Source organism: Nerophis lumbriciformis, linkage group LG18, assembly GCF_033978685.3.
Source record: "Nerophis lumbriciformis linkage group LG18, RoL_Nlum_v2.1, whole genome shotgun sequence".
In the NCBI taxonomy this organism is placed as follows: Eukaryota; Metazoa; Chordata; class Actinopteri; order Syngnathiformes; family Syngnathidae; genus Nerophis; species Nerophis lumbriciformis.
Genome location: NC_084565.2, coordinates 5,902,773 through 5,927,500, shown reverse-complemented (window position 1 = coordinate 5,927,500; position 24,728 = coordinate 5,902,773). Strand labels below are relative to the sequence as shown.

At 41.0% G+C, this 24,728-nt stretch overlaps 1 protein-coding gene across 4 annotated transcripts in view; it reads left to right on the top strand.

The window, feature by feature from the left end:
- wwc3 (WWC family member 3) overlaps positions 1-24,728 on the top strand; it is a 154,218-nt gene that overhangs the window by 36,270 nt on the left and 93,220 nt on the right. For all 4 annotated transcript variants that reach the window (XM_061977532.2, XM_061977531.2, XM_061977530.2 and 1 more), the window contains exons 2-3: positions 23,868-23,977; positions 24,058-24,255. In XM_061977532.2, the coding sequence (XP_061833516.1) occupies positions 23,868-23,977; positions 24,058-24,255 (308 nt within the window). The remainder of the gene's footprint in view (positions 1-23,867; positions 23,978-24,057; positions 24,256-24,728) is intronic.

Below are 24,728 nucleotides of genomic sequence, written 5' to 3'. Positions count from 1 at the left end.
CCCCATGCCCTAGTGCACCTGTCCTAGTCCACATGTGCCAGTCAACATGTCCCAGTCTACATTGCCTTAGTCTACATGCCATAGTCCACCTGTCCTAGTCCACATGTCCCAGTCAACATGCCCTAGTCCACATGCTCTAGTCCACATGTCCTAGTCAACATGTCCCAGTCCACATGCCCTAGTCCACATGCCCCAGCCCACATGTCCCAGTCCACATGCCCTAGTCCACATGCCGTAGTCCACATGTCCTAGTCCACATGTCCCAGTCAACATGTCCCAGTCAACATGTCTTAGTCCACATGTCCCAGTCCACATGTCCTAGTCCACATGCCCTAGTCCACATGTCCTAGTCCACATGTCCCAGTCCACATGTCCCAGTCCACATGTCCTAGTTCACATGTCCCAGTCAACATGTCCCAATCCACATGCCATAGTCCACATGTCCCAGTCAACATGTCCCAATTCACATGCCCTAGTCCACATGCCCTAGTCCACATGTCCCAGTCCACATGTCCTAGTCCACATGCCCTAGTCCACATGTCCCTGTCCACATATCCCAGTCCACATGTCCCAGTCAACATGTCCCAGTCAACATGTCCCAGTCCACATGTCCCAGTCCACATGTCCTAGTCCACATGCCCTAGTCCACATGCCCTAGTCCACATGCCCTAGTCAACCTGTCCCAGTCCACATGCCCTAGTCCACATGCCCTAGTCAACATGTCCCAGTCAACATGTCCCAATCCACATGCCCTAGTCCACATGTCCTAGTCCACATGTCCCAGTCCACATGTCCCAGTCCACATGTCCTAGTCCACATGTCCCCGTCCACATGTCCTAGTCCACATGCCCTAGTCCACATGTCCCTGTCCACATATCCCAGTCCACATGTCCCAGTCAACATGTCCCAGTCAACATGTCCCAGTCCACATGTCCCAGTCCACATGTCCCAGTCCACATGTCCTAGTCCACATGCCCTAGTCCACATGCCCTAGTCCACATGCCCTAGTCAACATGTCCCAGTCCACATGCCCTAGTCCACATGTCCCAGTCAACATGTCCCAATTCACATGCCCTAGTCCACATGCCCTAGTCCACATGTCCCAGTCCACATGTCCTAGTCCACATGCCCTAGTCCACATGTCCCTGTCCACATATCCCAGTCCACATGTCCCAGTCAACATGTCCCAGTCAACATGTCCCAGTCCACATGTCCCAGTCCACATGTCCTAGTCCACATGCCCTAGTCCACATGCCCTAGTCCACATGCCCTAGTCAACATGTCCCAGTCCACATGCCCTAGTCCACATGCCCTAGTCAACATGTCCCAGTCAACATGTCCCAATCCACATGCCCTAGTCCACATGTCCTAGTCCACAAGTGCCCATTCCACATGTCCCAGTCCACGTGTCCTAGTCCACATGTCCCCGTCCACATGTCCTAGTCCACATGTCCCAGTCCACATGCCCTAGTCCACATGTCCTAGTCCACATGTCCCAGTCAACATGTCCCAGTCAACATGTCCCAATCCACATGCCCTAGTCCACATGTCCTAGTCCACATGTCCCAGTCCACATGTCCCAGTCCACATGTCCTAGTCCACATGTCCCAGTCAACATGTCCCAATTCACATGCCCTAGTCCACATGCCCTAGTCCACATGTCCCAGTCCACATGTCCTAGTCCACATGCCCTAGTCCACATGTCCCTGTCCACATATCCCAGTCCACATGTCCCAGTCAACATGTCCCAGTCAACATGTCCCAGTCCACATGTCCCAGTCCACATGTCCTAGTCCACATGCCCTAGTCCACATGCCCTAGTCCACATGCCCTAGTCAACATGTCCCAGTCCTACATGCCCTAGTCCACATGCCCTAGTCAACATGTCCCAGTCAACATGTCCCAATCCACATGCCCTAGTCCACATGTCCTAGTCCACATGTCCCAGTCCACATGTCCCAGTCCACATGTCCTAGTCCACATGTCCCCGTCCACATGTCCTAGTCCACATGTCCCAGTCCACATACCCTAGTCCACATGTCCTAGTCCACATGTCCCAGTCAACATGTCCCAGTCAACATGTCCCAGTCCACCTGTCCCAATCCACATGCCTTAGTCCACATGCCCTAGTCCACATGTCCCAGTCCACCTGTCCCAGTCCACATGTCCTAGTCCACATGTCCCAATCCACATGTCTTAGTCCACATGCCCTAGTCCACATGTCCCAGTCCGCCTGTCCTAGTCCACATGTTCCAGTCCACATGTCCCAGTCCACATGTTCTAGTCCACCTGTCCTAGTCCACATGTCCCAGTCAACATGTCCCACTCCACATGCCCTAGTCCACATGTCCCAATCAACATGTCCCAGTCCACATGCCCTAGTCAACATGTCCCAATCCACATGCCCTAGTCCACATGCCCTAGTCCACATGCCCTAGTCTACATGCCCCAGCCCACATGCCCCAGTCCACATGTCCCAGTCCACCTGTCCTAGTCCACCTGTCCTAGTCCACCTGTCCCAGTCCACATGCCCTAGTCCACATACCCTAGTCCACATGCCCCAGCCCACATGCCCCAGCCCACCTGTCCTAGTCCACATGTCCTAGTCCGCATGTCCTAGTCCACATGTCCCAGTCCACCTGTCCCAGTCCACATGTCCTAGTCCACATGTCCGAGTCCACATGTCCTAGTCCACATGTCCCAGTCCACATGCCCTAGTCCACATGTCCCAGTCAATATGTCTCAGTCCACATGTCCCAGTCCACATGTCCTAGTCCACATGCCCTAATCCACATGTCTGAGTCCACATGTCCCAGTCAAAATGTCCCAATCCACATGTCCTAGTCCACATGCCCTAGTCCACATGTCCTAGTCCACATGTCCTAGTCCACATGTCCCAGTCAACATGTCCCAATCCACATGCCGTAGTCCACATGCCCTAGTCCACATGCCCTAGTACACATGTCCTAGTTCACATGTCCCAGTCAACATGTCCCAATCCACATGCCCTAGTCCACATGCCCTAGTCCACATGTCCCAGTCAACATGCCCTAGTCCACATGTTCCAGTCCACATGTCCCAGTCCACATGTCCTAGTCCACATGCCCTAGTCCACATGCCCTAGTCCACATGTCCCAGTCCACATGCCCCAGTCCACATGCCCCATTCCACATATCCCATTCCACATGTCCCAGTCAACATGTCCCAGTCCACATGTCCTAGTCCACATGTCTCAGTCCACATGTTCCAGTCCACGCGTCCCTGACTACATACCTTAGTCCACATGTCCCAGTCCACATGCCCTAGTTCACATGCCCTAGTCCACCTGTCCCAGTCCACCTGTCCCAGTCCACATGTCCCAGTCCACATGTCCAAGTCCACATGTCCCAGTCCACGCGTCCCAGTCTACATGCCCTAGTCTACATGTCCCAGTCCACATGTCCCAGTCCGCATGTCCCAGTCCGCATGCCCCAGTCCGCATGTCCCATTCCACATCTCCCAGTCAACATGTCCAAGTCCACATGTCCTAGTCCACATGTCTCAGTCCACATGTTCCAGTCCACGCGTCCCTGACTACATGCCCTAGTCCACATGTCCCAGTCCACATGTCCCAGTTCACATGCCCTAGTCCACCTGTCCCAGTCCACCTGTCCCAGTCCACCTGTCCCAGTCCACATGTCCCAGTCCACGCGTCCCAGTCTACATGCCCTAGTCTACATGTCCCAGTCCACATGCCCCAGTCCGCATGTCCTAGACACAAGTCTGGACATCAGCTGCTGTAAGCCCCGCCCTGGAGTCCTGCACCATCCTCTCAGACACATAAGTCACATTCCTCCCAAACCTCTTTGCACCTTTCTTTTTTAAACACACCATGGAATTTGGAGGCCGCCACCACTTGTGGCCTTTGTGTGTGTGTGTGTGTGTGTGTCTGTCTGTCTGTGTGTGTGTGTGTGTGTGTGTGTGTGTGTGTGTGTGTGTGTGTGTGTGTGTGTGTGTGTGTGTGTGTGTGTGTGTGTGTGTGTGTGTGTGCGTGCGTGCGTGCGTGCGTGCGTGTGTGTGTGCGCGTGTGTGTGTGCGTGTGTGTGCGTGTGTGTGCGTGTGTGTGTGTGTGTGTGTGTGTGTGTGTGTGTGTGTGTGTGTGTGTGTGTGTGTGTGTGTGTGTGTGTGGGAGCAGGTAGTCCCTCGTCAAGAAAACGATGACATTAGTAAAGTTTTTAAGTGTCTAAACTTTTTCCAGGTATAAAAAAAGAAGGCTGGTAAAAAAACGTTCAGACATTTTCCGCACTAAACATGCTAAAAACAATCCAAGTTAGATGAAAATATGCTAGGGGCCCAACTTTTCCACTCCACAGGGGCCCGGAGCCCCGTCAAATAATAACACCGATTGTTCCAGAATTGTGTGAACGCTCCAAAGCATTCATTCCCACACATGGTTTTCTACACCAAAACTCATCTATTTATTCAACTTCTTCTTCTTCTTCTCCAGATTTTGGCGCGCTCTACCTTCCACATTTTTCGCCCGATTCCAAAAATTTCCAAATTTCCAGGTTTCCCGGGACATTTTTCCCATTTAAAATAAATGGCCATTTTTCAAACTTCCACCATTTCCACATTTTTCAACCAATTCAAACCATTTCACCTTCAACATATTCTGCTCATCCTGGACATTCAAACTATATTTTTTCCAAGTTAAAAAAAATTCCAGGAATTCCCAGATTTCCCATTTTTTCAAACCCTTTTTTGACACTTTTTTCTGGCGACTACTCCTTCCACATTTTTCAACCCACTTCAACCGTTCCACCGTCCAAACATTCCTCTTAATTAGGACAAAAAACTCAGTTGTTTTTCGGACTGGAAAAATTCCCTGTTTTCCAGAAATTTCAGGAATTTCTTAATACTGTTTCTCAATTCAACATGTTACTACTTACAACATTTCTCGACCAATTTGAAAAATTCAAACACCAACCATTTCAACTCGTTCAGAATATTCAAATTTTTTCCAAGTTCAAAAAAATTCCAGGAATTCCCATTTTTTCAAACCCTTTTTTGACCCTTTTTTCTGGCGACTACTCTTTCCACATTTTTCAACCCACTTCAACCGTTTCACCGTCCAAACATTCCTCTTAATCAGGAGAAAAGACGAAGTTGTTTTTCGAACTGGAAAAATTCTCTGTTTTCCCGAAATTCCAGGAATTCCTTAATACCATTTCTCAATTCAACATGTTACTACTTCAATATTTCTCGACCGATTTGAACTATTCCAACACCAACCTTTTCAACTCATTCAGAACATTCAAGTTTTTTCCAAGTTCAAAAAAATTCCAGGAATTCCCGTTTTTTCAAACCCTTTTTTGACCCTTTTTTCTGGCGACTACTCCTTCCACATTTTTCAACCCACTTCAAGCGTTTCACCGTCCAAACATTCCTCTTAATCAGGAGAAAAGACAAAGTTGTTTTTCGAACTGGAAAAATTCCCGGTTTTCCCGAAATTCCAGGAATTCCTTAATACCATTTCTCAATTCAACATGTTACTACTTCAATATTTCTCGACCGATTTGAACTATTCCAACACCAACCTTTTCAACTCATTCAGAACATTCAAGTTTTTTCCAAGTTCAAAAAAATTCCAGGAATTCCCGTTTTTTCAAACCCTTTTTTGACCCTTTTTTCTGGCGACTACTCCTTCCACATTTTTCAACCCACTTCAAGCGTTTCACCGTCCAAACATTCCTCTTAATCAGGAGAAAAGACAAAGTTGTTTTTCGAACTGGAAAAATTCCCGGTTTTCCCGAAATTCCAGGAATTCCTTAATACCATTTCTCAATTCAACATGTTACTACTTCAATACTTCTTGACCGATTTGAACAATTCCAATACCAACCATTTCAACTCATTCAGAACATTCAAGTTTTGTCCGAGTTCAAATAAATTCCAGGAATTCCCAGAATTCACGTTATTTCAAACCCTTTTTTGACCCTTTTTTCTGGCGACTACTCCTTCCACATTTTTCAACCGTTCCACCGTCCAAACATTCCTCTTAATCAGGACAAAAAACAAAGTTGTTTTTCGAACTGGAAAAATTCCCTGTTTTCCCAAAATTCCAGGGATTCCTTAATACCATTTCTCAATTCAACATGTTACTACTTCAATATTTCTTGACCGATTTGAAAAATTCCAACACCAACTTTTTCAACTCATTCAGAACATTCAAGTGTTTTCCAAGTTCAAAAAAAGTCCAGGAATTCGCAGAATTCCCGTTTCTGCAAACCCTTTTTTGACCCTTTTTTCTGGCAACTACACCTTCCACATTTTTCAACGCACTTCAACCATTGCACTGTCCAAACATTCCTCTTAATCAGGACAAAAAACTAAGTTGTTTTTCGAACTGGAAAAATTCCCGGTTTTCCCGAAATTCAAGGAATTCTTAAATACCATTTCTCAATTCAACATGTTACTACAATATTTCTCGACCGATTTGAAAAATTCCAACACCAACCATTTCAACTCATCCAGAACATTCCCATTGAAATCAATGAGACATTCTTCAAAGTTCCACAACTCCCACATTTTTCATCCGTTTCAAACTGTTCCAACTTCCAAAATATTCAGCCTGTTTGGGAATTGTGTGTTCTACTTCAACAATTCTACATTTTTTTCCCAGGATTTCAGTTCGACGTCAGCATTGGAGCATTCACACGCCTCATCTAGTTACGTCTAACTTCCTTACAGTGTCCAACCTTGTCAAATGAGGTCAAAGATTATTATCAAGGCTTTGGTCAGACTGATTTGAATGTTTTTAGCAATAAATAAACAGAACCTGAATTGGGTCGGTTGGTTAAAGTTTAAGTTTAAGTTTAAGCCCCGGGGGTAGATGAGATCCGCCCGGAGTTCCTTAAGGCTCTGGATGCTGTGGGGCTGTCTTGGTTGACAAGACTCTGCAGCATCGCGTGGACATCGGGGGCGGTACCACTGGATTGGCAGACCGGGGTGGTGGTTCCTCTCTTTAAGAAGGGGAACCGGAGGGTGTGTTCTAACTATCGTGGGATCACACTCCTCAGCCTTCCCGGTAAGGTCTATTCAGGTGTACTGGAGAGGAGGCTACGCCGGATAGTCGAACCTCGGATTCAGGAGGAACAGTGTGGTTTTCGTCCTGGTCGTGGAACTGTGGACCAGCTCTATACTCTCGGCAGGGTCCTTGAGGGTGCATGGGAGTTTGCCCAACCAGTCTACATGTGTTTTGTGGACTTGGAGAAGGCATTCAACCGTGTCCCTCGGGAAGTCCTGTGGGGAGTGCTCAGAGAGTACGGGCTATCGGACTGCCTGATTGTGGCAGTCCGCTCCCTGTATGATCAGTGCCAGAGCTTGGTCCGCATTGCCGGTAGTAAGTCGGACACGTTTCCAGTGAGGGTTGGATTCCGCCAAGGCTGCCCTTTGTCACCGATTCTGTTCATAACTTTTATGGACAGAATTTCTAGGCGCAATCAAGGCGTTGAGGGGATCTGGTTTGGTGGCTGCAGGATTAGGTCTCTGCTTTTTGCAGATGATGTGGTCCTGATGGCTTCATCTGGCCAGGATCTTCAGCTCTCACTGGATCGGTTCGCAGCTGAGTGTGAAGCGACTGGGATGAGAATCAGCACCTCCAAGTCCGAGTCCATGGTTCTCGCCCGGAAAAGGGTGGAGTGCCATCTCCGGGTTGGGGAGGAGATCTTGCCCCAAGTGGAGGAGTTCAAGTACCTCGGAGCAGTGCCGGCCCAAGCCTCCATGGGGCCCTAAGCAAAATTTGATTTTGGGGCCCTCTATTTCTGCCAATAATATTGATTGTTGATCATTCACACACCTACTATAAACTCATTGCGGCTCTGGCAGTGTTGTTTACATTATCCTATTGTCAGCCTGGCATGTCTTTACAAATGACATGTCATTTATAAAGATATGGGGGTGGCCCAGTTAAGAACATAAATAATATCAATGAATGAACGAATGATGTCCAGAGTGCCACATATAGTTCCTAATCTTAAAATGTAGAAAACATTCAGCTACAAGAGTGGCCTGGGGTTGAACAGTCCAAGTGATAAAGCTTTGTATTTACAGTAAAAGTGTCATCTTGTCTCATCAGTCTTGTACTTATTAGTCTTTAATTACTAGTTTACATTTTTAGTTAATTGTTCATATTTAATGTTTACTTTGTACAAAGAGAGCGCAGTCTACTAAAGTTAAATTCTCAATAGTTTTCCCCTTTGAAAGACGCAAGGGAAATTCCTTCCATTTCACCATGTTGCTACAATGATCTTCACTGTTTTCATGCTGTTTCAGCAGTGCACCTATGTTGACCCAATCCCGCTGTCCCTCGGCTGCCAGTTTTAAGGACTTTTTGGAAAATAATTTGCAGCAAAAGCAATAGACTGCATCTTTACTTCTTGAATAAGTCAGCCAGCTACGCTTGACTTTTTCCCCATTGACTAGCTGTCTGTAGGTATAATGATAATGAAAACTTCGGCCATCATGCCGTTTGGGGAATGAAAAGTTCTCCTTAATAGACAGTGGTCCTCTGATCACCTGCTCAGTCCTGTCTGAATCTGAGAGGAAAGATATGGCGTCACATTAGTGCCAAAAATCGGAGCGCATAAAAACTGTTATCGCGCGCTGATTCTCCACTTCGTGCGCGCGCGCGGTGCCTTTCTGCGCGCGCGCCGTCTCGGTCTGTGCGCTCTCTGTGTACTCCTGGCATCTCTCCTCGCGCTGTCATGTTTCTTTTTGGCACTTTGGGGGCAGGTATGCTTAGACGGCCCCTCCTTTCTGATTGGCTCTGAGCATTTTTCATAAGACCAATCATTCTCCAGCGTAGCAACGTTGTAGCCATCTTACCTCGGACAGCTAGCCTCAATCATTACATTGATGTCAAAGCAAGTTATGGTAATTTAATTAGTACATGTACCAATTAAATTACCATAACTTGCTCGATTTTCGACCAATTTACAAACGGTTTGCCTTGTTACAAATCTTATTACATGTAGATATGACATAGGATGCTGCACCTGTTGAAATCACCTCTTTCGCTATAAAAAAAATGACTTAATTGTGCAACATAGTTGTGTAGGGTCAGTGTTAGTCAGTTCTCTGATTATTTTAAACTGTTTCAGAATACATTATTAAAAGGCTATTTTTAACATTTTAAAAACAAAATTCAAAGATTATTTCATTAATTTTATGGCTGAATCAAAAGAAATTCCATAAATTAGAAAACAAATGTTCAAGAAGAAGTGAAAACTTTGCGCCTATAACAAGCTTGATACATCAATCAATCAATCAATCTTTATTTATATAGCCCTAAATCACAAGTGTCTCAAACATATTGACGATGACCCGCCCTGCTATACTTCTGATTATCTCTGAGCATTTTTCGCCTGGCCAATCAGAAAGAAGGGGCCGGCTAAGCATACCCACCCCCAAAGTGCCAAAACTAAACATGCCAGCGCACAGACCGAGACGGCACGCGCGCAAAAAGGCACCACGCGCGCGCAAAAGGGTGTCGCGCGCGCGCACGAAGTGGAGAATCAGCGCGCAATAACAGTTTTTATGCGCTCGGATTTTTGGCACTAATGTGACGCCATAGCAGGCGGCAAACGTCACAGGTGCAGCAGAGGCAGCTTTACATTTAAAGAGAGGCAGGAAGAATCACTAAGCCTAGATCAGCAGCAGCACTCTGTTGACCTAAAATTGTGTTTTTGTACAATAATATATCTTTGATCATTTAGAAATCATCAGTCAGACTCGTACATGCACAAAATAAAAAATAAGAATTTTTTGTTAATTGCTTTTGGGGGCCCCCTGGTGGCCGCGGGGCCCTAAGCAGGCGCTTAGTACGCTTATGCCTTGGGCCGGCTCTGCCTCGGAGTCTTGTTCACGAGTGAGGGAAGAGTGGATCGTGAGATCGACAGGCGGATCGGTGCGGCGTCTTCAGTAATGCGGACGCTGTATCGATCCGTTGTGGTGAAGAAGGAGCTGAGCCGGAAGGCAAAGCTCTCAATTTACCGGTCGATCTACGTTCCCATCCTCACCTATGGTCATGAGCTTTGGGTTATGACCGAAAGGACAAGATCACGGGTACAAGCGGCCGAAATGAGTTTCCTCCGCCGGGTGGCGGGGCTCTCCCTTAGAGATAGGGTGAGAAGCTCTGCCATCCGGGGGGAGCTCAAAGTAAAGCCGCTGCTCCTCCACATCGAGAGGAGCCAGATGAGGTGGTTCGGGCATCTGGTCAGGATGCCACCCGAACGCCTCCCTAGGGAGGTGTTTAGGGCACGTCCGACCGGTAGGAGGCCGCGGGGAAGACCCAGGACACGTTGGGAAGACTATGTCTCCCGGCTGGCCTGGGAACACCTCGGGGTCCCACGGGAAGAGCTGGACGAAGTGGCTGGGGAGAGGGAAGTCTGGGCTTCCCTGCTTAGGCTGCTGCCCCCGTGACCCGACCTCGCATAAGCGGAAGAAGATGGATGGATGGATGGATGGATGGTTCAAGTTTATTTGGAACATATATACAGTTTCAATTAGTCACATATATTCATTTCTCTTTACATGTCCGAAAAGGAGTAGGAAGAAGCAAATCTTATTTATTTCTACCACTTTTCCACTTCATAGCAACTATGTCCACTTCCTGTTGTCAAAGTGTACACAAAATAAATCAACACAAATATGATTCTTTTCTTGAGATAATATCTTATTGACGTTTATCATCATTCTTCTTCATATTTCATATCTTAGTTGCTCAGACAGGAAAGCGTTTGGATAAGTTTATATTGGGCTATGTCTATTTTTTAAGGGGGAAAGATGTTAATGTCTCTCGTATTGGTGTTAGCATTTAAGGTAGCATGTTTCCCAGTGCTGAGCAGTATTCTGTGAGCTAGTAAAGTGTTGTCAATCACAGTTTTACGATCATTTTGGGCGTGTGCCGGAGTATCATCACATCCCTACTAGGGTTGTCCCGATACCAATATTTTAGTACCGGTACCAAAGTGTATTTTGATACTTTTCTAAATAAGGGGGACCACAAAAAATTGTATTATTGGCTTTATTTAACCCTTGTGTAGTGTTCATATTGTTGTTACTCAGCCAGCGTTTGTGGGTCTGATGGACCCGTTGCATTTTGTGGCTTTTAATACCTCACAATCAAACACTTTTATGTTAAAATACTGAACAGGTGTTTACCTTATCCCAATAAACGTCTGTTATTAATTAAACAAACAATTTATCTGCCAGTTTCTGCATCCCACAGGGATTTCTTCCTTTGTGTTTCTGCACCTGCGGTTCCCACACAAGGTTGCAACATTGTTTGTCAACACTGTCTGCTCTCATTTTCTCGCACATTTGACCCTCTCTGATGTTCTGTGTACCTACACTCTGTCCTCCTCCTCCTGCTGTGTGTGTGTATGTGTGTGTGTGTGTGTGTGTGTGTGTGTGTGTGTGTGTGTGTGTGTGTGTGGTACACAGAACATCAATTTCCACACTTCTATTATATCCAGTGGACCCAGACATCTTATATGTAATAGAAATATGTAGGGGGGTGTATGGTGTGTGTGGTCATTAAATATGTATTTTGATATACAAACCCCGTTTCCATATGAGTTGGGAAATTGTGTTAGATGTAAATATAAACGGAATACAATTCAATTGAATGCACTACAAAGACAACACGTGCCAAAGTAGTTGGGAAAGGGCATGTTCACCACTGTGTTACATGGCCTTTCCTTTTAACAACACTCAGTAAACGTTTGGTAACTGAGGAGACACATTTTTGAAGCTTCTCAGGTGGAATTCTTTCCCATTCTTGCTTGATGTACAGCTTAAGTTGTTCAACAGTCCGGGGGTCTCCGTTGTGCTATTTTAGGCTTCATAATGCGCCACACATTTTCAATGGGAGACATGTCTGGACTACAGGCGGGCCAGTCTAGTACCCGCACTCTTTTACTATGAAGCCACGTTGATGTAACACGTGGCTTGGCATTGTCTTGCTGAAATAAGCAGGGGCGTCCATGGTAACGTTGCTTGGATGGCAACATATGTTGCTCCAAAACCTGTATGTACCTTTCAGCATTAATGGCGCCTTCACAGATGTGTAAGTTACTCATGTCTTGGGCACTAATACACCCCCATACCATCACATATGCTGGCTTTTCAACTTTGCGCCTAGAACAATCCGGATGGTTCTTTTCCTCTTTTGTCCAGAGGACACGACGTCCACAGTTTCCAAAAACAATTTGAAATGTGGACTCGTCAGGCCACAGAACACTTTTCCACTTTGTATCAGTCCATCTTAGATGAGCTCAGGCCCAGCGAAGACGACGGCGTTTCTGGGTGTTTTTGATAAACGGTTTTCGCCTCGCATAGGAGAGTTTTAACTTGCACTTACAGATGTAGCCACCAACTGTAGTTACTGACAGTGGGTTTCTGAAGTGTTCCTGAGCCCATGTGGGGATATCCTTTACACACTGATGTCGCTTGCTGATGCAGTACAGCCTGAGGGATCGAAGGTCACGGGTTTAGCTGCTTACGTGCAGTGATTTCTCCAGATTCTCCGAACCTTTTGATGATATTACGGACCGTAGATGGTGAAATCCCTAAATTCCTTGCAATAGCTGGTTGAGAAATGTTGTTCTTAAACTGTTCAACAATTTGCTCAGGCATTTGTTGACAAAGTGGTGACCCTCGTCCCATCCTTGTTTGTGAATGACTGAGCATTTCATGGAATCTACTTTTATACCCAATCATGGCACCCACCTGTTCCCAATTTGCCTGTTCACCTGTGGGATGTTCCAAATAAGTGTTGGATGAGCATTCCTCAACTTTATCAGTATTTATTGCCACCTTTCCCAACTTCTTTGTCACATGTTGCTGGCATCAAATTCTAAAGTTAGTGATTATTTGCAAAAAAAATAAATAAAGTTTATGAGTTTGAACATCAAATATGTTGTCTTTGTAGCATATTCAACTGAATATGGGTTGAAAAGGATTTGCAAATCATTGTATTCCGTTTATATTTACATCTAACACAATTTCCCAACTCATGGAAACGGGGTTTGTATGTTCTTCACAGAAAATGAGCCAAAGTCAGTGAGTCTCAGTTCGACAAATGTACTAATTGTATCATTTTTCTTTTAATAAAAAATGAAAACGGGTCCCACAGAAAAAAACAAATCTTAGGGTACATTAAAGATATGTTTGTTATTGCAAGTTTGTCCTTAAATAAAATAGTGAACATACTAGACAACTTGTCTTTTAGTAGTAAGTAAGCAATCAAACACTTCTAATTAGTCTGTTGACATATTGTGTCATTTCACATTCTATTTTGTCAAAATTATGAGGGACAAACTGTAAAAATGTATTATTAATCCACTTGTTCATTTACTGTTAACATCTGTTTTTTCCCCTATTTCAACATGTTCTATCTACACTTATGTTCAAAGTAATAATCCCTTATTCTTCTGTTGTTTGATACTTGCTCCTAGTTTTGGATGATACCACAAATTTAGGTATGGATCCGATACCAAGTAGTTACAGGATCGTACATTGGTCCTATTCAAAGTCCTCATGTGTCCAGGGATGTATTTCCTGAGTTAATAAACCTAATATGAATTTTTTTTAAAAGGAAAAAATATATAGTAGTATCGACTAGATACGCTCCTGTACTTGGTATCATTACAGTGGATGTCAGGCGTAGATCCACCCTCGGCATTTGTTTACATTGTGACGCCGGTGAGCTACGGTGTGTAGTGAGGCATGTTTAGCTATTCCTTTTCCTCCAGTGATAATGCTACCTGTAAGAAACATACTTTATTTGCTAGCAATGTCTTAAAGCACCTCTTCCTGAGGGCGTTTCAGTGTCTTTTATCTTTAGTTTTTTAAGCCAAAATGCGTCCATTCTCCCTTTTCTGTATACACACTGTGTCTGCTTGTAAGTACTCCGTGTGTGTGCGCTGCCGAACATGCTCCTCTGCTTGTAAAACCAGCAATGTCATGACGTGACAACGGGAACGGGTACTTTTCAAGCAGAGTATAGTACCGTTTTTGATTCGTTAGTACCGCATTACTATACCAGTACCGGTATACCGTACAACCCCTATACTGTATCCACTAGACTATTTCATCATCTCTTCTATTTGGACACTTTGGACATGTCTTTGTTTGCATAATTACACCCGCGGGAAATATGCGCATTCATATTTGTCGTGGTTGAGGAATTGAAGTGGGAGGCCTCCAGTTTCACATTCCTTTCTCACGCCTCCGAGCCGTCAGCGGGCAAAGCTGGGCGGCCGCAGATAGAAATACCCTCCTCGATTATTCCGGAATGAGCAAATGTCTTTTGACAACTAAATATATATTTTCGCGGGGAAGGTGCGAGAGCGCCGGTGTGGAGCCACAGCTGCACATGCTTGTCATTCTGCATCGTCTGCTTGGGAGAAATCACTCATTTCCAGCGATGAGTCCAATAAAGCACTTCCATTGATGACTTATAATATTTATAGTACTATGGTTTATGACATATATATATATATATATATATATATATATATATATATATATATATATATATATATATATATATATATATATATATAGGGCAGCACGGTGGCAGAGGGGCTAGTGCGTCTGCCTCACAATACGAAGGTCTTGGGTTCAATCCCAGGCTCGGGATCTTTCTGTGTGGAGTTTGCATGTCCTCCCCGTGACTGCGTGGGTTCCCTCCGGGTACTCCGGCTTCCTCCCACCTCCAAAGACATGCACCTGGGGATAGGTTGATTGGCAACACTAAAAAATTGGCCCTAGTGTGTGAATGTGAGTGTGAATGTTGTTGTGTCTATCTGTGTTGGCCCTGCGATGAGGTGGAGACTTGTCCAGGGTGTAACCCGCCTTCCGCCCGATTGTAGCTGAGATAGGCTCCAGCGCCCCCCGCGACCCCAAAGGGAATAAGCGGTAGAAAATGGATGGATGGATATATATATATATATATATATATATATGTATGTATGTATGTATGTATGTATGTATATATATATATATATATATATATATATATATGTGTATATGTTTATATATATATTTATATATATATATTTATACACACACATTTATATATATACACACATATATGTAAATATACATGTATACACATATATGTATAATATACATGTATACACATATGTATATAGGTATATGTATTTATATATATGTATATTTATATATCTATGTATATGTATTTATATATATGTATATATATATATATATATGTCTTAATAAGGTTATCCAAAAAATAGTGCTCGATACCGTAGTAGAGCGCAATATATGTATGTGTGGGGAAAAAAATCACAAGACTACTTCATCTCTACAGGCCTGTTTCATGAGGGGTTCCCTCAATCATCAGGAGATTTTAATGGGAGCATTCACATACCATGGTTTATATAGGGCACAGAGTGGGTGGGTACAGGCTGGCGTAGGGGCGTGGTGATTGGCTCATGTGTTACCTAGGAGGTGTTTCCGTCTGTGGCGGCATGCTGATACAATTTCGCTGCGCTTGTTGAGGGATGACAGGTCTGGACGGTATATAATAAACAGTTTCTCTTTCAAGCATAGGTTGCATCTTTTATTACTACTATTGTAAGGTGTGCTGGATGCAAGAATTTGCCATGTTATTGAATATTCAACATTATTGTCTTTGAGGTCCCAAATGTGTTTGCTGAGTTCTGTGGTATTCCGCAGGTTTTGGTTCCTGAAAGAAGCCTTGTGATTGCTCCATCTGGTTTTAAACTCTCCCTCGGTTAATCCTACATATGTGTCGGATGTGTTAATGTCCTTGCGTGTTACCTTAGATTGGTAAACAACTGATGTTTGTAAGCACCCCCCGTTGAGAGGGCAATCAGGTTTCTTGCGGCAGTTGCAGCCTTTGTTGGTTTTGGGGTCGCTCTGTCCGGGGGCCGACGGCTCATTTGCAATTGTTTTGTTGTGGTTTGAGATAATTTGTCGTATATTGTTCATACAGCTGTAGCTCAATTTAATGTTGTTCTTGTTGAATACTTTTCTTAGGGTGTTGCCTTTGGGGAAGTGTTTGTCAATCAGACTGAGGAATTTGTGGCCAATGTTACTTGAGACGTTTTTGCTGTATGGGGGGTTGTACCAGATGATGTTGTTTCGTTTTCTGTTCTTTTTTGGTTGGTTTCCTGGCGTGGGTTCATAGGTGAGGGTGAAATTGTATCCGCTTTCATCAAGGGCTTTTTGGTACGGGGGGGTTGCTTGGTCAAATTCAGCTTTGCTAGATGACAGCATCGATAGCCTTTTATTAATTCCGGTAGGTATTCTTTTCGTGGTGGTGGGTGGGTGGTTGCTGTCATGGTGCACGTATTGGAGTGTTGTGTTGGATTTCGTGAATGGTTGGTAGCTGTTATTTCTCAGGTTGAAAGTGACATCGAGGAAGTTGACGGTTTGCTTGTTGGCTTCAATCGTGATCCGTAGGCCGTTCTCTTTGAAAATTTGGCATATGCGCTTCTTTGTATTCTCGCTGCTCCTTGGCGAGGCGCGGCACACTGCCAGTCCGTCATCACGGTAAATACCAAGGTTCAGGTTGAGGCTAGCAAGCTGAGAGAGGAGGAAACTCCCAACGAGTTCACACGTTTCTGCTCCGTCAAAACTTCCCATAGTGACGTCAAATGTTGAGTTGTTCTTTTTTTGCCATGGTGTACTGTTGTGGATGAGTATGGAGTTTTTTGCGTGGATGATGATGTTTCTTTCGTTGCCTGTGATTGAGTCGTAGTCTGAGGCGAAGTCTAGTGCTTGAGTCAGTAGGTCTTGCGTGATGGAAGGGTAAAATTCTTCCATATCGAAGGAGATAAAGTTGTGCTGTTGTTTGTCTTGGATGTTGTTGAACCATTTGATTACTGCTGCTGTATTTCTCCATTGGTTGAGTGGTGTTTTGTCCTTGATTTTTGTGTTGACTCTGTCCAGGATTATTTTGCTGATTTTTCCTATTTCAGATTTAGTTGGGTTTATTAGTCGGCATGTTGGGTTATTTGCGAAGTTGGGTTTGTGGTCCTTCAATGTGATGAAGGCTTCCTTGTTGGCTGTGGCGTCCACCCTGTCCTCAATGTCCAGTTCAGCCGCGATCCTTTTATTTTCCAGGTGGATGTTCTGTAAAGTGTTGGGTTGTGCTTTTTTGTATGATTTGGTGATGCTTCTGTCCAGTAAGGTGTTATGTTCTGGTATGTCCATTCTGTAGAAGTTTGTGGTTTTATCGGCAGCTATGATGAGGTTGTTTACTTTCTTGATGCGCTCCTTGTCATTTTTCAGCTTGGTGAGGAGTGGGTTGCAGACTGGCTTGAATTTGACTGATTGTATCATTTTGAGCATGTCGTTCTCAAAATCCTTTAATTCCTCAACTGTGGGTGGGTTCTTGGTAGATTTGAATCTACGGAATACCACAGAACTCAGCAAACACATTTGGGACCTCAAAGACAATAATGTTGAATATTCAATAACATGGCAGATTCTTGCATCCAGCACACCTTACAATAGTGGTAATAAAAGATGCAACCTATGCTTGAAAGAGAAACTGTTTATTATATACCGTCCAGACCTGTCATCCCTCAACAAGCGCAGCGAAATTGTATCAGCATGCCGCCACAGACGGAAACACCTCCTAGGTAACACATGAGCCAATCACCACGCCCCTACGCCAGCCTGTACCCACCCACTCTGTGCCCTATATAAACCATGGTATGTGAATGCTCCCATTAAAATCTCCTGATGATTGAGGGAACCCCTCATGAAACAGGCCTGTAGAGATGAAGTAGTCTTGTGATTTTTTTTCCCACACATACATATATGTATATGTATATATATATATATATATATATATATATATATATATATATATATATAGTTCGTTTGGTAGAGTGGCCGTGCCAGCAACTTGAGCGTTCCAGGTTCGATCCCCACTTCCGCCATCCTAGTCACTGCCGTTGTGTTCTTGGGCAAGACACTTTATCCACCTGCTCCCAGTGCCACCCACACTGGTTTAAATGTAACTTAGATATTGGGTTTCACTATGTAAAAGCGCTTTGAGTCACTAGAAAAAAGCGCTATATAAATATAATTCACTTGACTTCGCTTCACAAAATAATCATAACTGACTTAACTATTTGTATATGTATGTATGTATGTATATATGTGTATATATATATATATATATATATATATATATATATATATATATATATATATATATATACTTATTTACATATACTTATTTACATATACATACGTACACACATTTCTATATACGTATATATTAGTATTGGTTTTAAAAATGGCCCCTGTATGCTTTGATTTTTCAGAGCGTGGCCCTAAGTGGAATAACATATATATATATATATATATATATATATATATATATATATATATATATATATATATATATATATATATATGTATTTTATTTTTTCATTTTATTTATTTATTTTTTTTCATTCAATGTTTAAATCTCTAGATCAGTTTCAGATCTATGTTGGTATAAAGTTTTTTTTTTTTTTTTTTAATTTTTATGTTTTGTGCCTATTTCTCAAAATCCAGTTTTTTAAAACGTGCAATATTTCCCCACCCCAAAAAAATATTTCATGTGAAGTCATCCCAGCCTTCAATAGGTCAATAATTCAGAAAACATTGATTTTAATTCAATATTTTGAAAAATGACAGTTCTTTTTGTTTTGTTTTAATCCACTAAAATGATTGTGGTTCCAAAAGGGCCCCACTTAAGTCATACATTATTGTTTTTACTTTCAACTCTTAAATCTCTCGGTCAACTTCAGATCTGTCAATACACATTTTTTTTTAAATTATTTTTCATGTTTATGCCCTTTTTGTCATAGAAAACATTGTTCTTCATGGCAAACATGCAAAATATGTAATATTTATTCCCCCCCCCCAAAAAAAACATCAATATGGAATATTTGATGTGAAGTAATTTGATCCTTGAATATGTCAATAATTCATAACAACATTGATTTTGATTCATTATTATTTTTTTGAGCAATGAAAGTTAAAAAAAACAACAACACCTGCATGGCAGCTTTGTCTCGTTACTTTTCAACTGTTTGCTCTTTTATTCCACTTTTTGTGTTTATTTAATCTTTTTTTAATAGTGTTTCTAGAATGTGCCGTTAAAACCTGTGAGTGTGTGAGTGAGTGTGTGTCCATCAGAGGCAGACGTGACTGTGCTGTCACAAGACTGCGGAACAAAGCAAACATAGAAGTTAGTGTTTGGGATGCAGACAAGTGTGACGTCACACAAAGCCAGAGTGTGTCGTGCACACAATCGCACAAGTTGTGGTGTGAGTGCCTGCATGTTTGTTGGTCTTTGACAAACACTCCAAGGAGGAGCGTGCTGCTGTTTGCTTTCGTCTCGTCTTGTCGCGTTTCACCTTTGACCTGGTGTGTTTGCAGGCAGTCAACACAATCCTTGTGTGCATGATCACATCCTGATCACAATCACACGGATCAATAACACCAATACTGCTTCACAAGTATTACACTCACACATGCAGGGCTCAAAAACACACTTTTTTTATATTTTAGCTTTCAAACAGATAATAACTTATCGTTATTGTTCCCTATTTTTATAAATAGTGTCTGTATGTACAGTTAATTGTTGTAAAACACCTTTATATTTTTATATAAATGTACTTACATTTTTATTTTATATACATAAGTAACTAATTACACATTAGTGTTTTTTTTTTTTTTAATGATATTTACTTTTCATTTGATATATATATATGTACTTACACTTTAGTGTTTATTTATTTTTTAAATTATATTTATATATGTATATGTACTTACCTTTTCGTTTTTGTACATATATGTACTTACACTTTAGTGTTTTTTTTTAAATGATGTTTTTATATGTATATGTACTTACATTTTCATTTTTTTATATATACAGTATGTATTTACACATCAGTGTTTATTTATTTTTTTAATTATATTTATATATGTATATGTACTTACCTTTTCATTTGTTATATATATGTACTTACACTTTAGTGTTTATTTATTTTTAAATGAAATTTCTATAAGTATATGTACTTAACTTTTCAATATTGTACATATATGTACTTACATTTTAGTGTTTATTTATTTTTTAAATGATATTTATATATGTATATGTACTTACCTTTTCGTTTTTGTACATATATGTACTCACACTTTAGTGTTTATTTATTTTTAAAATGATATGTGTATATGTACTTGCATTTTCATTTGTTATATGTATGTACTTACACTTTAGTGTTTATTTATTTTTAAATGATATTTTTGTAAGTATATGTACTTACATTTTCATTATTGTACATATATGTACTTACACTTTAGTGTTTATTTATTTTATAAATTGTATTTGTATATGTATATGTACTTACCTTTTCGTTTTTGTACATATATGTACTTACACTTTAGTGTTTTTTTTAATGATATTTGTATATGTATATGTACTTACATTTTCATTATTGTACATACAGTATATGTACTTACACTTTAGTGTTTTTTTTTAAAATGATATGTGTATATGTACTTACATTTTCATTTGTTATATATATGTACTTACACTTTAGTGTTTATTTATTTTTGAGTTATATTTTTTAAAATATATGTACTTACATTTTCATTATTGTACATATATGTACTTACACTATAGTGTTTATTTATTTTTTAAATGATATTTTTATATGTATATGTACTTTTTTGTTTTTGTACATATATGTACTCTTTAGTGTTTCTTTTTTTAATGATGTTTTTATATGTATTGTACTTACATTTTCGTTATTGTTCATATATGTACTTACACTTGAAGTGTTTATTTATTTTTAAATTATATTTTTATAAGTATATGTACTTGCATTTTCATATATTGTACATACATGTACTTACACTTTAGTGTTTATTTATTTTTTAAATGATATTTTTATATGTATATGTTTCTAGAACGTCAACGGGCTCATAGTGATGTTACTAGTAGTTGAGTTGTAGAGGACTGGGAGGTGTTTATTATAATTTGGGGAGAGTCCGCTGCCTTATGCTTACCTGCTGAACACCTTTCTGCTCACCTCACCTGCCTGTGCCATGAGCACTGACTCCATGCGCTCTGAATACGTACTGCTGATTGGCTGTTACCGCTCTGTGTGTAACCAATCAAATGGTTCTGTGGGTGGGACAATGCTGGGGGACAGCAGCACAGCAGAGAGATGTACTCACAGGGGAGGCAGAACCAAGCGAAGCAGCTTGTTAGGACGTTAGTTTAAGCGGTGGCTCTTTGTTGTCAAGGCGGCCGCCTTAACAACAAAGCGCTGCGGGAAACCCAACCCTGTACTTACATTTTATTTATATACATATATGTACTTACACTTAGTCTTTAATTCATTTGTGTGTTCAATTTATATATTTATGTACTTACATTTATATATATATATATATATATATATATATATATATATATATATATATATATATATATATACCGTATTTTCCGCACTATTAGCCGCACCTAAAAACCACAAATTTTCTCAAAAGCTGGCAGTGCGGCTTATAACCCGGTGCGCTTTATATATGGATTAATATTAAGATTCATTTTCATAAAGTTTAGGTCTCGCAACTATGGTAAATAGCCGCGATCTTTTTTCCCCGTAGAAGAGGAAGCGCTTCTTCTTCTACGGTAAGCAACCGCCAAGGTAAGCACCCGCCCCCATAGAAGAGGAAGCGCTTCTTCTTCTACTGTAAGCAACCACCCGCCCCCGTAGAAGAAGAAGCGCGCGGATATTACGTTTCATTTCATTTGTGTGTTTACATCTGTAAAGACCACAAAATGGCTCCTATTAAGAGACACGCGTACAACGCAGAATTCAAACTCAAGGCAATAAGTCACGCAGTAGAACACGGAAATAGAGCAGCAACGAGAGAATTAAACATAAATGAATCAATGGTGCGTAGGTAGAGGAAGCAACAAGATGACCTGCGCCACTAAGACAGGGAGACAGCGCCGGACGACATACACCAACATCTGCCAGTGGATTGTAAATGCCTGGGCGGATATATCGGTCTCAACTGTGGTCCGAGCTTTCCGGAAGGCAGGATTCACGGAACTGCTGGACAACAACAGCGACATTGACTCTGATGACTTCGACGAGACGTAGCCGGCCATTTTGGATGCCGTATGAACAGAGTTGTTAGAACGCTGGTTTGTAATATATTATTAAAGTTTGACTGACCTATCTGACTGTTTTTTTTACATTCCCTTTAGCGCAGCGTAGGCGCGGCTTATAACCCGGGGCGGCTTATAGGTGAACAAAGTTTTGAAATATGCCATTCATTGAAGGTGCGGCTAATAACCCGGGGCGGCTTATAGTGCGGAAAATACGGTATATATATATATATATATATATATATATATATATATATATATATATATATATATATATATATATATATATATATATGTACTTACACATAGTCTTTATTCATGTTTTAAGTTATGTTTATATTTGTATATGTACTTACATTTAGTCTTTATTTAATTTGTGTATTCTATTTATATATTCATGTACTTACATTTATATATACATATATATATATATATATATATATATATATATATATATATATATACTTACACTTAGTCTTTATTTATTTTAAGTTATATTTATATATGTACTTACGTTTTAATTTTTTATGTATATGTACTTAGTCTTTATTCAACTTGTTTATTATATATGTATACATATTTGTGTGTATATATGTATGTATATATGCATATATATATATACACTTACACATACTTACACTTATCCTTTATCCTTGTTTATTTTGTTTATTTTATTTATATATTTAAGTACGTGTGTGTGAATGGGTGAATGTGGAAATACTGTCAAAGTGCTTTGAGTACCTTGAAGGTAGAAAAGCGCTATACAAGTATAACCCATTTATCATTTATCATTATAAGTACTTACATTTTATTTTTATATATACTGTATATCATGTAAAGTAAAGTAACTGTATGTATGTGTATATATATATATATATATATACATACATATACATATACATATACATATATATATATTTATATATATATATATATATACATATACATACATATATATATATATATACATATACATATATATACATATATATATATATACATATATATATACATACATATATATATATATATATATATATATAAATATACATATATATATATATACATATACATACATATATATATATATTTACATATACATATATATATACGTATATATATACATATATATATATATACATATATACAGTATATATATATATATATGTATATATATATACATATATATATATATACGTATATATATATATATATGTGTGTGTACATATTATATTATATCATGGATATATGATTAATAATTAGTATAACAGGATATTAAGAGTATGTGAAAGTTGGACTCTTACCTTGTTTACTTCCATGACGACCTTCTTAAAGTGTTGTAATCAGAAATATCAAGCAGCAAAAATGCACCAAACATGGTTAAATGTGGAGTTTGTGTTGGTTCAATTTCATTTTGTTTTATTCACCATGACTAGGGAAGGTTGTTTGCATCGGGTCATATAAGTAAATGCTGCACATTGTTTCCTTTAAGGCTTGATAACTGGTCATAGGCCTGGAATACTCATGTTATCCACAAGATGGCATAATTTGTATATCTTTATAATACTTAGACTTAGTCTTGATTGAATTTGTCGTTATTTGTATTAGTATACTTACAGCGAGTCTTTCGCCGTTCCAGGATCACCAAGCCGCTGACCTTCGCCGACTGCGTGGGAGACGAGCTCCCTCTGGGCTGGGAGGAAGTCTACGACCAGCAAGTGGGCGTTTACTACATCGACCACATCAACAGTGAGTACTCCCTGTTGCGCTCCACCCGGCAGGGCGCGCTCCCGCTCACGCTCACGCCGCGTCCTCCTTGCTGTCCCTAGAGAGCACCCAGATCGAGAACCCGCGCACGCAATGGCGCCAGGAGCAGGAGCGCATGCTGAAGGAGTACCTGGTGGTGGCCCAGGAGGCCCTGAGGGCCAAGAAGGAAATGTTCCTGGTCAAGCAGCAGCGCCTGGAGCTGGCTCAGCGGGAGATGTTGCTCTTCAAGCAGATATCTGACGACCAACTCTCCATCACCAGTAATCTATTACTTTTTACCTTACTTACTTCCTTACTTCCTTACTACCTTAGTGGAGTTGGCTCAGCAGGAGATGTTGCTCGTCAAGCAGATATCTGACCACCAACTCTCCATTACCAGTAATCTATTACTTTTTACCTTACCTCTTTCCTTACCATATTTTCCGCACTATAAGGCGCACCTAAAAACCACAAATTTTCTCAAAAGCTGACAGTGCGCCTTATAACCCGGTGCGCTTTATATATGGATAAATATTAAGATTCATTTTCATAAAGTTTCGGTCTCGCAACTTCGGTAAACAGCCGCCATCTTTTTTCCCCGTAGAAGAAGCGCGCGGTGCATGCTGGGATATGTGACGTTTCATTTCCATTTGTGTGTTTATGTAAAGACCCCAAAATGGCTCCTATTAAGTGTGTTGTCTGTCTAATTATAAATAATGCAGACGAGGCGTGTTAACTGAGTTCTCAACGTTTA